The sequence below is a fragment of the Trichosurus vulpecula genome, chromosome 1, assembly GCF_011100635.1.
Source record: "Trichosurus vulpecula isolate mTriVul1 chromosome 1, mTriVul1.pri, whole genome shotgun sequence".
NCBI classification, from domain to species: domain Eukaryota; kingdom Metazoa; phylum Chordata; class Mammalia; order Diprotodontia; family Phalangeridae; genus Trichosurus; species Trichosurus vulpecula.
Genome location: NC_050573.1, coordinates 149,633,941 through 149,651,148, shown reverse-complemented (window position 1 = coordinate 149,651,148; position 17,208 = coordinate 149,633,941). Strand labels below are relative to the sequence as shown.

General features: G+C 37.5%; 1 protein-coding gene across 4 annotated transcripts in view; it reads left to right on the top strand.

Annotated features, from left to right (window-relative positions):
- Positions 1-17,208, top strand: part of MTDH (metadherin) — a 65,123-nt gene that overhangs the window by 34,729 nt on the left and 13,186 nt on the right. The window contains exons 3-9 of one of the 4 annotated variants that reach the window (XM_036754129.1): positions 618-702; positions 1,416-1,592; positions 3,297-3,362; positions 4,526-4,603; positions 5,972-6,067; positions 6,537-6,632; positions 13,471-13,592. In XM_036754129.1, the coding sequence (XP_036610024.1) occupies positions 618-702; positions 1,416-1,592; positions 3,297-3,362; positions 4,526-4,603; positions 5,972-6,067; positions 6,537-6,632; positions 13,471-13,592 (720 nt within the window). Of the gene's footprint in view, positions 1-617; positions 703-1,415; positions 1,593-3,296; positions 3,363-4,525; positions 4,769-5,971; positions 6,068-6,536; positions 6,633-13,470; positions 13,593-17,208 lie in introns of all 4 variants that reach the window. The other 3 variants (XM_036754109.1, XM_036754138.1, XM_036754119.1) reach the window with 3 other exon arrangements.

Genomic DNA, 17,208 nt, shown 5'->3' with positions numbered 1-17,208 from the left:
GCAGACAAAACTGTCAAAGCATCCCAAGAGGTACTATGAATTACGTGGTGGATGTACTGCCATCTTATCTATGATAGAGAAATTCATAACCCATAGAACTTTGAGGTATTGCATTGGTGGAGGATGTCACAGCAGCGAAATCACAGCTACCAACCTAATAAATGTTAGATTAATAGCAACTCAAGTCTTTGCATCTACATCAGGAGCAAGTGGTCTGTCACTTAGATCTGGTCTAAGTCTGAAATGCTAAGAAATCCAAACCAATTTCTAAGGTGTCATGTGCAAATCAAACTATCCATTCCCCTACTCTTAACATTTATAATTTGCTGATACAATATATTACAAACATGTGCCTTATGCGAACCAAAAAGAGATAGGAAACATCATCTTCCTGTTAATACAACAAAAAGATTTTGATATAGTCAAGTTTGTTAAACTACTCTCTCTTCCTTCCTCTCTTTCTCTCTCTCATATATATACATATCATATTACCTATTTTTTAACTTCTTTAAAGCCATTAAAAAACCCCAGTGAAATAGTCTTAATATGCCTAGAGATCATATCTCTACCCAATTTCAGTGTCCTAGGAATAAGTTAACACTTTATTTTCCTTTCAGTTAAAGAAAAATAAGAAGAAATCAAAGTCAGAGGTTAAAGCAGTGCAGAACAGTTCACGCCATGATGGAAAGGAAGTTGATGAAGGTACCTGAGCAGGGAAGGGAACGCAGTTATCTATTTTTCTGAGTTGTATTTGTTTAATGATGTATCGTCTAAACTCCTCTTTTCATAACTTTGTATCTTATTATACAAATTTGTGACTTTCCTAATACACACTTTTATAATCAGAATTTGTGAAACATTGAAATCATGCCAGTGATTTCTCTTAGTGAAAAAACCTGTCATGCTTCTTGTGGGGGGGAGGGGAGCATCCTGAAGTTTAACTGAATACATTAAACAACTAGATTGCTTCTTAAAGATTAGTGTTTTCCCCTAAACACCTCCCACCTCTTTAAGAGGACAATGAGCATCCTTATTTAGGAGCCCCCTTTATTATCATCTAAAAAACATACTCCAGTGTGTTTTTATATGACACCGTTAGGCTCTGTACCCAATAAGGTAAAGACACAAGATATTTTCTGTCATCCCTCAGTTTCTATGAGCCATCAGTGATAAGTTTGACAAAGTGTCTGGAGAAAAGCACCAGGATAGTTGGTGTCACCCTTGTAGTTCATTGCCAGAGAAAATGTTAGATCAGACTCTTATTTCATGTAACCAGCATTGTTCTGATTTTTATTCTACAACCTAAATTTGTCATGATGCCCTGTTCCATTTGTTTTGTTTCTGTTTTTTTCAACGCCACCCTTTTGGTTTGTCCTTACTAAATACCTTTTTTTTTCTCCCTGGGGCTATGTCAGGAGCCTGGGAAACTAAAGTCAGTAACAGAGAGAAACGGCAGCAGCGTAAGCGCGACAAGGTGCAGCCTGATACTGGTCCCTTGGATCCGGCTGTCTCGGGGATAGAAAGTGCCTATACAGTAACCACTGATCAGCTTATTACAGCTTCGTTTCCCGTTGGTTCCAGGAAGAATAAAGGTACTTAGTGGAGCATAAGAGGGTCACATCAAAGATGAACTCGTTATTCTGAGCTACAACATAGCATCATGAGTTCAGAACCCAACAATCGCGGTATTTGTATAATGAACCATGATTTAGCCAATACTAGCAACATTGCTTGTTATACAATACTTTTAAAAATAAGGCCCAGCAAAGCAAAAACTGCATAGCCTTAACTAAAAACTCATAGCCTAAGAGGAGAAAAAGAAACAGCCTGCTTCCCTCATCTGTATTTCCTTTGCCCCTAAAATAAAGTATACTTTCTGTCATCCTCATTTGTCATCATGATGTAGACATTTAGTACATTGAAGCGTTTTGTCAACAGCTTGCGTGTTTAGTGTCTTCCTTGAACATTCTGAAGCAAGCATTTCTGGAGAAGTGTAGATCCTGAGGTCCTTGAATCTTCCCTTAAAAGAATATTTACATCAACTGTTAGGTCATTTGAGTAATTTGCAGATGTTAAAGTGACAGAGCTCAAAGGAACCTTGAGAGGTCATTTGGACTAGTTCTGTGCCATAGAGCATTTTAATGCTCAAATTAGCCAGTTTTCTGGAAGCTCTAACTATATTGTCATCATTTTCATCCAGGATAGGCTCAGAGTGATCATGTTGAGTTTGCTTTAGTCTTTGAGTTGTCTTTTCCTTGGCCTCATCATTGTCTTCACTTGCTTCCTTCTCGTTCCCTTTGCTGCCTGTATGCTTAGTGGAATTTATCAGCATAATGCAGCAGTGACTCATTTTTGTTGAATTTCCCCAGTTTCACTCCTTAGTAATTTTTAGTTTATATCCCTTTTTCACTGTCATATGCATGCCCTTTTTGCCAGCCTCTTTAGTACAATCCTGTAAATGCTGTTTTGGGAAGAGAATACATTGTGACTTATGTTCTTAGATATCAAAGAACAAACAATCAGGGACTCCAAATTGTCTCCCCGCCGCCCTCAAAGTTTCCTGGTCCTAAATGTAGTATAGTCATTTCCAAAGTCACAATGTTGCTTCTGCTGGGATTGTTGAAAAGGTATCTGACATAGCTCAAAATATAACTGAATTTTTAGACTTAGAGATCTTAGACCTTAGAGATTATGTAATCCATTTTAGACTAAGAGCTGCTACTGCCCGAGATCACATAGCTAATTAACAGCAGAGCCAGATCTCCAGACTCACAATTCCATTAGTACTTCTGAATGATTGACTCCTTTGATCATCTTATTATTTAACAAGAATTAGCTCTTGTGTTATCAGTAGTAGAAAAAGGAGGGGAGAGAGTCAAAAAGAAAGAAATCAAGCTTAAATTTCTAGTTTGAGAAAATCTTGCTTATAAAATGGCAAAATTGAATACAGTTCCAGTGAACCAGTTCTTTAGTTTTCATTTCGCAAATCTTTAGTCAAACTTACAGAATTTACTTTCAAAGCATAATCTAAGTTTAGGTATTTAAGCACTTCTCACACCTTTATTGATTCTTTATTAATTGATTGTGTAGTAACTAAGAAAGCTCAGTTCCCTAAAAGTAGACATGAAATATCTTTGGTGTACACCTGACTTTCCGTTCTAATATCAAACCTAAACAAAAGAAGAGTAACTCAATACAGCTGTTCAGTAGAATTGAAATCATGTTGTTTCTAAGTGAATTTGACCTATATAGTTCCCTGCTTAATGTTATGTGAAATTTATTTCTGTTTCAACCAGGTGATTCTCTTCTCAATGTTCAAGGTAGCAACTTTAAGTCAGGAAAAGGAGATCTCACCCTTCAGGGTAAGGAGTTAGGCAATCAAGCATTTTTAATGAGTCCCAAAAGCATTTTGGGTTAATACTTGCACATAGGGATTAAAAGGCTTCTCTCCTCTCCACCCACAATACTGATTAAAAAGTAAATAATTACCTGTACTCTTTAACTTTAAAAACAAGTACATACTTTCAGGTTTGCACAACTGACATTTATGCTTTATGGTTTGCAATACCGTTTGCATACATTCTCACTTGAGCCTTGTGAGATAGCTACTACAGCTCTTATCCATGTTTTACGGAGGAGAAAACCAAGGAAGGCCCAGAGAAATTGAAGGGACTTGCCAGTGGTCATAGAGCCAATATCAGTGTTAGGGTTTTGAACCTAGGTCTTCCTGACCCCAAATCTGATGCTCTATTACTCTATTTCTAAAAAGATTGAATTTATTACAGTCTGTAAAACTTATGAGACAGCATTTTCAGGTGTCATCTTCATATCTAACTACCATTATCATCTAATTGACATTCATATGCATGAATATATCAGCAAAGGAGAGAAATGCAATACTCTTGTAGAATGTGAAGTTCTCAAGGGCAGGATTTGTATGTATATCCCTAGCACCTGGCACAATAATAACAACAGAAATAATTATCTCTTATCTCATTGGTCTGCACAACAGCTTTGTGAGGTAGATGCTATTATCTCCATTTTACAGATGAGCAAACTAAGGCTGAAAGAGGTTAAATGACTTGCCCAGGGTCATACAACTAGTACATATATAAGGCAGGAACCTGGGTCTTTTGAACTCCAAGTCCAGCACTCTGTCCACTGTGCGACTTTGCTGCCAACATAGTTGTTAATTAATAAATGCTTATAGATTGATTAACTAATTGATGTTCTTATTCAGACTTATCATGTCTAAATGTGTCAGTGTATGTGGTTTGATTGCTTCCTTTAATGTCATAATGCTGCTGAAGAGTTAGATTACATTAGTTAGACAAAGTATTTCTACTTCCATACCAGAATCCATAGAATCTCAAAGCCAAAGGGACCTCAGATGCTATCTAGTTCATCTAATACCTAAGCATCCTTTTCAGGCAGCTTATTCCACTTTTGGATAGGTCTAATTGTTAGAAAATGTTGCCTTAAATTTGTTTCTCTATAACTTTCACCCATTGCTGTGTTTCTTCAGGATTGAATGAAAACCCTACTGTAAATGGAGGCAGCTGGAATGAAAAGTCAATAAAAATCCCTTCACAGATCAGTGCAGGTGAGGAGAAATGGACATCTGTGTCATCTGCTTCAGCTGGAAAGAGGAAGATTGAGCCATCTATTTGGGGTCAGGATACTGGAGATACTAGTGCAAATGGAAAAGACTGGGGTGTGTCCCTGGTGGGAAGGACCTGGGGTGAACGTTCATTATTCCCTGGCATTGGTAAGAGCTACTAAATCATGTTAATTCAATTTACTAACTTTGTATAACTGGAAAATTTGGGGTTTTCCAGCCTTTGAAAAATCCTCAGGTAGTAAAATAATACTGTAAAATCCCACTGAAGAAATTGTGTGCAAAGATTTTCAAGAAATTCCTGTAGCTTAACAGCATAAAATAGAAATTCAGTATATGTAATATAGAAAGAAATTAGAGATAGTCTTATGTAAATGTCAGCATTTGGTAGCCTCAGCAAAACACCATTTATAGCACATTTTGCCATTCTTAATTTTTTAAAGATGAAGTAGTGAGGAGCTTTTTGTTTGACTTCCATTAAAAAACAACAAAACAAAACCTTCATTTGACTGCTCTATGAAATAAAAAAAAATATTTGTGGGTTCACTTAGAAGTTTATTCTAAATGTGCTTTTAAAATTAAAAACAAAAACAAGGATCGTAGAACTTTATTAAATCTAATACTCATAGGATTCATTATTTCAGTCTGGGTGCTTCCTCTAGAACCTAGATTAATACTTCTGGTGGACAACTGTCCGGTTATGGAATTCCCTAGACTTATCTAGTTTGGTCTATGGAATAGCTAGTCCCCTGCCTTTTGAACTTTTTTTTTTTTTAAGACTATGATACACAGTATGGCTTTGAGGTTGAAGATGAAAAGGGAGGGACAAGGATAGGGAAATAATCTTGTCTGATGAAGGCTCCACCAGTATGGCAGAAAAGTGGGGAGTTGATGCAGAATAAAGAGCCTTTAGATTTTTTTAATGATAATTGAAATGGCGTATTATTAGATTTTCTTATAAAATGGATTTTAATTTTCACTTAATATTAGGGAGCATGAGTGTTCTTAACATCCCACATGGGTGTTCTTGACATCCCACTTTTTCATTTTCCTCATAGAGCCATCGCAACTGCTTGCTCTGCAAAGTGGCATGGGATCATCAATAAACAATCAGTATTTATTAAGTGCCTACTGTGTGCCAGGTGCTGTGCTAAGATGGGGGATACTCAGAACATATTAATTTAAAAATGTTCCTTAAAATCACTGGGCATAAAATAGAATTTTTCTCAAAATGTTGGAGTACATGTTTATGGCTTAAAGTGTCTTTTTAAAAGTATTGTCATTTCAAATCTGTACGAATAATAACGTTATCACCGCAAATTGAAAAGTTCTAAGTAACCTTTGTTTTGACAGCTTCTTGGTCTGGTAACGTGGATAGGAGGGTAAATAATGCGACCGAGCAGAATTCTGCTCCGTTTCAATCTCTGGCACTCACCACTGCAGTTTCTGGTATGTTAAATTAATTTAAACTGTGTTTGAAACTAAATTAAAGTATCTTTTTTATAAATACACTTCATTTTAAATTGTTTTTTAAATTTCTTGGAATTTTTGGAAGCAAAAATTTCCAAGTACTCTCATCAACATTAACTTACTCGGTAAGGTAATCTAACATGTTTCAGAACAGTAAGACTTGGCCCCTTTCCCATCCCCTTCAAGAGAGTGACCTTCCTGTCTATAGTTAAGAACCAAAGCAGATGCTTCCATCTGATGTGGCCCCCAAAGTGTTAGTTGTTGCCTTTTTCTTTACCCATTCCCCCATTGCCACCAGGAATTAAACCTTTTTCTTTCTTTGGGAGAAACTACAGCCTCAAGCCCCACCCCCCTAAAAACCAAAAGAAAGGAAGGAAGAAATTATTGTGAAAAAACTTCATTATAAAATTGTTTTTTAATTTTTTTTGCGTTCATTTTTTCACTTAAGGGTCTACCACTGAGGTTTCTCAGTCTACTGCTTCTGATTTTCAGTGGGATGTAAGCCGTAATCAACCCCATATCGATGATGAATGGTCTGGGTTAAGTATGTCCTTTTAAAAATTACAACAAAGCTTTTTCTCAGCAGATTGCTTTTAAATAACCTTACTATTTTGTGTCATTGCCTCGAATTTTACACACTTTCAACTTTAGTTCAAAAGAGTTTAATGTCAAATGCCCTACTTGAAAACTGGTTAATATAATGCCATACTTAAACTAACTCCATACTTGATATAATATTTAAACACAGACTGCTGTTTCTATTCTAAAGCTACCCTGGGAATTCAAGGGCAAAATGATTGCCTTATGTTTCTGCTGTTAAGTCTCAGTGTAGCACACAGTAGATCAAGGACACAAAAGAAGGAGTAGCTTTGAATTTGTAGACTCTGGAGCAAGTTTCTGTACCCAATGAAAGAAATTATTAATAATAGTAACTCAATTTTATATAGCACTTTTTTTTACAAAGCATTTTCCTTGCAAACAACCCGGTAGCTATTCTCTTTCGAAGGTGAGGAATCAGTCTTGCAAATGCTTAAATAACTTGAACAAACTCATATACTATGGCAGGGCCAGGTCTGAAACAGACTTTTCCACTAAACCACTACTGTCCCAATAATTCTCAATAATACTGTAGAGAGCTAGGCCACATTAAAAAGCAAGAGTGTCAGAAAAAAACAAAGGAAAGTGAAGAACACTGCTACTTTTTTCTTCATATTGGCAATTATCCCCTGCCTCATTTATAAATCCTACACTCCCTTTGAATCTTATGGTCCCTGCCTGGTGTGTAGCAGATATGTGAGAGTCATGGTTTATTTGGGATTGTTCATAAATAAGTTAACCAAATGATCCAACAATATGACACAGTTGCAGAAGCAAACCCTCTGACCACATTAACAGAAGCATAGCATCCAGAACCCTGACTCCAGATATTGGCCAATTCCGGTACAGGGAGCCAGGGTGGCTCCTTAGGTTCAGAGTCTTCCATACTCCAAATCTTGATTATTTGTGTCCCTTAGCCACTCAAGCTCAAAACAACCATCACTGCCTCCAACTCTTGCTTCGGTTTTTCCTTTTTGGGAGGGTACAATTTTTCTAGGGTTTATTTGCAGGGCTAAAGGTAAGCATATTAGGTGACACAGTCTAAATTATCTGTCCTCCTACTTCACAAGGTCCATGATTTCATCATTGTGGATTCTCTCTACATTAGGTGCAGATCTCAACATTTCTAGGCCTTAATACCAAGCAAATTACTTGCTGTAACAAAAACTTAAATCACTCGATGGCCATGTTCCTGATGATGAGCCTTACTGACCTGAGCTGGATGACAGACTATGCAGTATGCTAGGTCCTTACTCAGAGCCTTTCCATGTTTATAGAACCTGTCAGAGTCTGAGATACATCATCTCAACTATGTAGAGTACTGTAGCGGCTACATTTCATCCATTATTCCCCAAATCCACAAAGTTCTACAAGGGCTACTTTTCCAAATTTGATCATTGATATTTCCATCATTTCACAACCTTCAGATAGTCATAGTTCTTGCTTATTGTAAGGCCATGCCATTTTAAACTCCTTTTTCAACTGAGAAGAGCCCATTAAATTGTTCATTTTTCTTTTCTCCATTTAGTTTTGATTACTTGATAGCAAACACTTCTTTTAAATTACCCCAGCACCAAAGAACAAATTACTCTCCTAATCCCTAAAGTTGTCAGAATGCAACTTAATCAGTAAATAGCTCTTATAACCCCGGAATATGGACATTTTTAAAAAGAATGAAAAGTTCCTCTTATCCTTTATGATCCAGAGCCACATGTCTAGTTCTTAATAGCCAAGAAGTTTGCCTTATACAAAAGATCAAGTTAAGCAGAACCCCTTTCCCAGGATCTCTAGGCTTTTCATGTTAGCCTTCCCTAACCTGTAGTACGGTAGAGACTGTGAGCTTTGTGAAAATCATGCTGTAATCCCCTAGGGTTGTGTTTCCCACTAACCATGTGGACTTGTGGCCCCAGTAGAGAAGTAGTTAAAAAGGCAAGTAGATAATTGAGTGTTCAATTCCATATATGTCTCATGATCAATTTTTCAGTGTAATTTTGTAGTATAAAATTGCATGCAGTTATGTTCTATAGTCAGATTAACAATGTTTTAGATACTTTTTCTGCAATAATTTAGTCATGTTGAATGTCCTCCTTTTTAAGATTTACATAGGAAGAAACTGAGGACAAGAAACTTTTAAGAATGTTACTTTAATTTTTATGGCATGTAATTTTAATATTATGCCGATGTTATGGTCTACAAAAATAGTGCATTGTAGGAAAATAATTATGGTTGGTTATTTTGTATTTCAGTGGATAAAATAAAATTGTGTTGAATTTTTTTTGTGTGAAATAGAATGCCTTTTAAAGGCATGGTAATATATTTGACTTTTAGATGATAAGGGAGGATTGGAGTAAATGACCTCTGAGATACCTTTCATTTCTAGATCTATGATATTGAACTTTTAGATGAATAAGGACTTTTTCCGTTTTTTTTTTTTAAATAGAAACTATCAGAAGTTTGAAATTCATAAGTATTCAGTGGAAATGTGTTTCTGTACATTTATTTGTGTATGTGTCACTTGCAAGCACCTTCCAATTCACAGATTTCCTAGAGAGTTCAAGGTCCTCTGGGCCTGCATTCACAAAAAACCTAGCTAGTGAGCCTATATTGATGTAGCCAGTCAGAAGAAACAGTTAGTTCAAAGTAAGGTCATTTAATGAAAGTGGCATAATAAGAAAAGTAGCAGTAAAACATTTCTTCCTTAAACTTGGAAGTTTTCCTACATATGCTCATGCCAGTGAGAAAAACAGGTACATATAGGAAATGCATATGGAAGGGTACATGTAGATATATTATTTATATCTACAATATATTGGGATATATTAATAGAAAGGCACATGCTCATAAAGCAGTAAGATAAAAAGGGCAAATCATGCTTAAACTACAAAGCTGCTTAATTGATTCTGCTAGGGATGTCATCGTGCTTCCCATTGGAGTCCCTGCCAAATTCTGGTCCACTAAACCCATAGTTACAACTGAACATTGATCTGCTACTTTTCGCCCCAGTTATAAATCTTTACCTAGCTTTTCTTCCTGAATAATGTTCTTTAAGTTCAGAAGCCAAAAGGAAAGAGAAAAGCAGCTACCCTAGTCATGGACCATTGAGCAACACTAGTAGAAGCAGGGAACCCTTTGACTTTATGGAGTGACCTGTCTTGTTACTTGCCTAGTCTTTGATAAGTGACAGCCAGGTAGTGAAGTAGATAGAGCACTGGGCTTGGAATCAGGAAGACTCATTTTCTTGAGTTCCAATTCAGCCTCAGACACTTACTAGCTATGTAACCCTAGGCAAGTCACTTAACCCAGTTTGTCTCACTTTCGTCATCTGTAAAATTAGCTGGAGAAAGAAAGGGTAAACCACTGCAATATCTTTGCCAACAAAACCCCAAATGACCGAACAACTCCAGTAAGAGATTCTTAGGCTCTAACCGGGAGTGGAGAATGAGGCTACATGTAGTCCTCTAGGTCCAAAAGTGGGGCTCATTGACTGAATCCAAACTTCACAGAACAAATCCTCTTAATAAAAGGATTTGTTCTGTAAAACATGGAACAAAGGCACTCCTACATAAGTAGCTGGTTATTTACCTCAGGCTCAAGTCTTATTTTCTTTGGACTAAATTTGTCACCTTGCCTGTGCAGGGATTGGGGGGTTGGGTGGGACTAGGACTCAACCCTGTAGGCCAGGGCTATCCAAAACACGGGGCCCTTGTTGCCCCCATGTGGCCCAACTGTGTCCACTACAAGCACAGAAATTGACACAAATGCTTTAATTAAAGCATTTGTGTCAATTTCCACACAGGCGGGCTGCATAAATTCGCACTGCACAGGGCAGCACTTTGGACAGCCCTGCTGTAGGCAACCTCACTGGTGCTTAGGGTGAGCATTACCTCCTGGTCTTAATCTCTAAAGACTGGACTGTATTTTTTCTTCTTATCCCATATAAGGACTTTTCACTGAAAATTGTCAGTCTCAGTCTTGGACTTCAGGGTTTTCCCTAATTTTTTTCAATTCCCAGCCTCTAAGGTTCTTCCTTTTGGATTTACTGGAGAATAGAAAGGGACATAGAGATAAAGCTGAGAAGCAAGGTTATTGTCATCACCTGTCTTTCATGTGTTGATATGGACAGCAAAGCATTTAGTTTGGTTTTTTTGTAGAATAGTCAAGAGAACTTAATTTACGGTTTCTCAGGTAAGCCATTTGCCTCTTCTCCTAAAACTCTCATTTTCCCCCATTTACTTATTCCTGGTCATCATTTGTTCTTGTTAACATTATAGAAACCTGGTATTTTAGTACCATACAGGAAACTAGAAATATGCTTTCCTGTTGGTATTTGTAACTCCACAGTTATGTAGTTTGTTAATTTAGTTGGACAGATAGTGCTCACCTGATTTCTTCTCTTTTCATTAACTTTACAGTTTCAGATCAAGTGACATAAATTATTTTATATTTCGATTGTGGTATTAGAACACTGGATTTAGTTACAAGATTGCTGTTCAAGTTTTACTTTTATTTACTAGCTATACAGACTTGTACAAAGTCACTTCAACTCTCTAAGCTTTGGTTTCTTCATCTGTGAAATAGGTATAATAATTGCATTATATGACCCATAGAGCATTTGTTCTATAACTTTCCAAAGAGTTTTGACTTAGACTAAAAATGATATATTACTAATGGGAATCAAGACACACCTGAAGTTTGATTTGGGGGGATTGGGAAGGTCAGTCTGAAATCTTAAAACTAAATGGTATTCATTCCAAATGTTCTCAAGTTAGAATCTATAATTTTAAAGAAATTTTAATAAAATCTGATGGGTAGATAGAACATAGAGAACAGGGAATATGCTGAATAAGGTCTCCAGAACAGAACCCCTACTAAGAGCAAAGAATTCATGTCTGCCTAGGTCTCTCCCAATTCCAAGCCAGTCTCCACACCAGACACAAAACTATTTTCCTAAAGTGCCTCTGCTCAACAAAAATCTTTATTTGGCATTTAAAATAACCCTTTATATCCTGGCTCCTTCCCACTTTGCTAGTTCTGGATATTGTTTTGTTGTTGTTTCTTGTTTTTTACATTTTACTTCCCCCATACACATTTTGACCTAGCTATTGACTTACTTGCTGTTACTCACACATAACACTGCATCTCCCGTCTCTGTGCCTTTGAACCAGCATACTCCTTAGTCTGGAATGCTCTACCTCTTAGAATTCCTGACTTCCTTCAAAATTCAGCTTGAGAATTACCTTCTTTAGGTCTTCCCTAGCACCCTTAGCTGCTATATCTTTCCCTAAGATCCCCTTCCGTCTACTCTCTATGACTGTTGCACCTACCTACTTACATTCTTGCTATTTCCTGTACTATATTGTTAAATTCCTTGAGGGCAGGAATAGTTTTTCCTTCTTTGTGTCTTCAACATTTAGCAAATAGTGAGTACTGCATAACTGCTTGTCTTTTGGAATGTTGTTTAAAAGAGAGTTATTTGGATTCGATCAGTAGGAGATATTTCTTCAGGTTAACTAGGAATGGTACCATGAGTGTAGAATTTTAATAGCTTTGAATGAAGGACGGCAGAAGAGTAGTAAGATTCATTCTAGACATGAAGCAAAGGAACTTCTGGAGGTGGCACACAGATGGTTGTAGAATTATCACAGTAGGACTTCTTCCATATGGCAAGGATCTCTGATTTTGTTAATATTTGTTAAATGGTGGGGCAGCTAGGTGGTGCAGTGAGTGGAGCCCTGGCCCTGGAGTCAGGAAGACCTGAGTTCAAATCCAGCCTCAGACGCTTGACACACTAGCTGTATGACCTTGGGCAAGTCACTTAACCCCAATTGCCCTGCCTTACCTCCTCAAAAAAAAATGTGTTAAATGGTCTTTCCAACACAGATTGTATTCCTTGGTAGGCAGTCTTCAAGAGTCATTTTGTCTAGAAAATTAATCTTCTGTCCTATGGTCAGTCTATTAAACAGACAGGTTTAAGGGAACCTTTAGTGGAGAAAGATGGTGGTGTGTAAGGTATTAGAAAAAGAGAACAGACTGGAAAGAAGTTGTTTACTTGATGGGAAACTATTGTAAGTGAAGCTTTTAGAAGAAAGATGAATCCGTGGACCACTGACTCATAAAAAGGAACTTAGCAGAAAAAGGTTGGTTGGAATAATTAAGACCAGACATCACCAAGGTCTGGAACTTACTGTGGTAGCTATTGTAATAATAGGAAAGGGAAAATTCAGGAAATAAAATGAAAACGGGAGCAGTGAATGACTAAGTAGTAGATGAACTTGTCTAAAGTTACATACCTAGGAAACCAGTTCAGTGGATTACGTGAGAAGAAGAAAAAATAAGGTTTTGCTAGCATGCTGTTTTGAAAGGTACCATGGTATAGAATTGGCCTTGGAATCAGGAAAATCTGAATTTCTAAGTCCTATCTCTGACACATGGAGATTTTGTGGCCCTGTCTTCTTAGTCACTCAGTGTCCCAAAAAATAAGTTCCAAAACAGTTGCTCATCTGCTTTGGTAACAGGAGTTTTCTCACTGAGAATCCCATGTTTCAGTGACATGACAGGTTCAACTAATTCCTTCCCTCCTTTTACAAAAGTAAGGAATGTGTGTGTGTGTGTGTGTGTGTGTGTGTGGGATTTGGGGTGGGGTGGGACCTTTTTAACCCATTATAAAATTATTGCTAAACAATCATTGTAACTGATGGGACAGAAGTCTTGTGAAAGCTGGAGTATTTTGTTATTATTTTTATAACAGGAAGAGTAGACGTTTATATGGTGCTTTCATTTTATAGATGGACTTTCTTCTGCTGATCCCAGCTCCGATTGGAATGCTCCAGCTGAAGAGTGGGGGAATTGGGTAGATGAGGAGAAGGCTTCATTTCTGAAATCCCAAGAGTTAGTCCATGATGAGAAAGTAAGTAAACAAATTATTAGTTTATTTGGTTTTGTTCCTTTAATTAAACTTCATATTTACCAAGAAAAGGGGCTTGCTCTTGTTTTTTTTTTTTATGATCCAGTAGTAGGGTTTATTGCTTTAATCCACATTTTCAGTGCTTTCTACCCTTAACTTTTGAAGCATATAGTTAGAATGGAAGGCTTTACTGCCATGTACCAGTTGAGATACCTGAGTTACATGACAGCTTTTTAATAAAATATAGGAAATGAACCAGAAGATTGTCCTGACATTCCATGATTCATTGATGAGGGTGGTAGCGATTGTAGACTATCCACACTTGGTCATTCTGTCTAGTCCTTGTTCATATCTACTACCAGAATATCTGTTCATCATACTATAGGCTTTTCTTTAGGTCTTTTAACATTTCATGATTACACCTAGGTGCTCCTTTGCTCTTGCTGCATGCAGGCCCCACATGCATTTCTGGTCAGACATTTCCTGGATGATACCTTTTAGGACACTTCCTCAGCACATTTTCATTGACAATGTGCTATATAACCTATACTGTACATCTCTCCATTGCCTTATCATGCACAGTTTTTTATTCTTTAGAGATTATGGAGATAATCCATTTCCTGACTCTAGGGATTTTCAGTGGCTATCCCCCCATGTCTGAAATTCCATCCCCACTTTCTGACTTCCTTGGTTTCCTTCAGGTTGCAGCTTCAGTTCTTCCTCTACAAGAAGCCTTTCCCAGTCCTCAATACTAGTGTCTTTTGTCTGGAATATGTCTCTACATAGTTTGCATGTTTTCTCCTCTTTAAGAACATCTTGTTCTGGACCTTGAGTCCATCACACTTCTGTCAGAAGGTTGGAGTAGCATGCATCATCACTAGCACTTTGGATTTGGGCTTTATCACTGTAATATTCTTTCAAAGTTTTTCTTGTGATTCTCTTCACTTCACTATGCATCAGTTCCTACAGGTCTTCCCAGATCTCTCTGAAATTCACTTATTTTCTGTTTCTTATGTGAGTTTCTTCCCTGTGAGTTTCTTGAGAGTAGAGGTTATCATTTACCTTTCTTTCCTTCTCCAGTATATGTAGCCTTGTGCCTAGAACATATGTAATAGGCAATTATAAAATGTTTAATGATTGACTATCATTGTGGTGTCTCCTGATTTGTAGCCATATTGCCTCATCAGATGACACGCAGGAGGGTTTAAAAAGATGAGTTTTGTTTCAGGATTGTGGAAAGGAAAGGTTATTCAGTTTCCATAGTGCAGCCCTGTTTGTACTTTTCTTCTTAAATACTGGGCCTAGCTTATTGTCCATCTGTATGCCTGTCCAAGACCTATCTGATCTGATGGATTCACTCATCAAACTGTATATCTACCTACACCTTATAGTCTGAACAGAGGCAGTATTCATCCATTTGGCTTTTCTTATATGGATTGTTGGAATGATTTCTTTTGTGTGACTGTGATCTCATTTTGGAGGCTCTCTAGTATACTGAGGCTTGATGCGGTCAGTACAGTGTCATCCATAAAACAGCATCTGGAGACCCTCACCATCTGTACCTAATCTCTCTTTCAATTTAGACTTTGTATAGGACACATGGAGTATAAACCCAAGGGAGCTAAATCTAAGATAGTGATAGTGAGGTAGAAGCACTAGCAGTTGGGAGGATCAGGTAAGGTTTCATGTATCATTGAATGAATAAAGCATATCAAAGCACTGGGAATATAAAGAGAAAAATAAGACAGTCCTTGCTCTCAAGGAGCTCATATTCTAATGAGTGGGACGAGATATATGGAAGGTTTCAGCTGCAAGCCAGATTGAAAAGTCCCCTGGGCCTTAGTGTACAGCAGCAAAGCAAATGGTAATTTGCACTGATAAAATGATAACATTTTCTGTTGAATCATTTCACAAGGTGAAGGACTTTGGTGGCAAAAACTTTTTTTTCTGATTGTTCAGTAGCTATAGTACTTGTAGGAGTAGTTGCCCAGTCATATCTCCACAGGGGTTGCTTGCCAGGGTGATGGCTGAGGAAGTTGGACTGGAAGCATTTATTATTCCCCATGTTTTTGTTCAGGGGCCTAAGCGGTCTTCATCAGGGTCAAAGTGGTGGTAGTGGTTTAACTTAACCTGGAACATGCTGCCTCTTGTGTTTGCCTCAGGGTGCTTTGCTGCTTCAGCTAGGCTGGTTTATCTGAAAATATAGAAGGTGGTGTTTGAGTTGCATCTTGAAGGAAATTAGGGTTTCATGAGGCAGAGCTAAAGGTGGAGTGTATTTCTTACTTAAGGGGATGTCCAGAACAGAGGAATAGAGACCCATAGTAGAGTGCTTTGTGAGGAATGGAGAAGGCTTGTTTGACTGAATTGTGGTGTAGAGGAAAGGGAGTAAGGAAGGGGAAAGATAGGTTTGGGACCAAGTGATGAGGGACTTCAGAGTTTATATTTTATCATAGATGAAATAGGGAGCTGCTGGAATTAGTGGTCAGATCTGTACTTCGGTAACTGGTGGACAAATTGGAAAACAGAGGAACTTGAGTCAGGGAAACCTATTGGAAAGCCTTTGTTTGTCTTAAGTGCTTAGTTGACTGCACATGCTGTGCCCTCCCCACCCCCCTACCTCACCCCACCCTAATTTTATCAGTCTTTATTTGGGGGCAGTGAAGTTATTTGCTCCCCTCTTCTCCTGCCACATCCTCTAAATGAAAAAAGAAAAATAATCCTTGTGGTTAACAAACACAATCAAAACAAATCCAAACATTTGCTATCTTTAAGAACATGTTGTTCTGGACCTTGAGTCCATCACACTTCTGTCAGAAGGTAGGAGTAGCATGCATCATCACTAGCACTTTGGATTTGGGCTTTGTCACTGTAATATTCTTTCAAAGTTGTTTAATTTACAGTGTTTTTATTTTGTACATTTTTCTTGTGATTCTCTTCACTTCACTATGCATCATTTCCTACAAGTCTTCCCAGATATCTCTGAAACTCACTTATTTTTCGTTTCTTATGGCACAGTGATATTGCATGATATTACTATATCACAGTTTATTCAACTGTTTACTTAATTATTGTTCCACCTCCACCTTAGTTCCTAGTTCTGTGCCACTGCAAAAAGAACCACCGTAAATATTTTTACATGTGGGGCCCTTTTGATTTTTCCTTTGATACCTTTAGAATATCAGCTTAGTAGTTTAGTGATTTGGTGGGTTACGGTTCTAGGTTGTTTTCCAGAATGGTTGCATCTGTGTGCCTTTTTTAATTGTAGCGCCTCCAACAATTGTCAAAGGTGACAAAAAAATACAGTCCTAAATAAGTGTAGACATCTATTTGTTACTCATACAATATAGTAAAAATGACACTACCTAAATTGAGTTAATTCATTGCCATACCAATCAAACCACCAAAGGATTGCTTCATAGAGCTAGACGAAGTAAAAAAATTCAATAAGGTCAGGCTTCTCCAGGGGAAATAGTGGGGGAAAAAAAAAGAAGGCAGGTACCAGATCATAAGCTCTACTACAGAGCAATAATCAGTAAAACTAGATGGTCGTGTTTTTAAAAAGTAGAAGCATTGATCAGTTGGACAGATATAGGCCATGTGTCTGTTTAGAGTTTGTTGT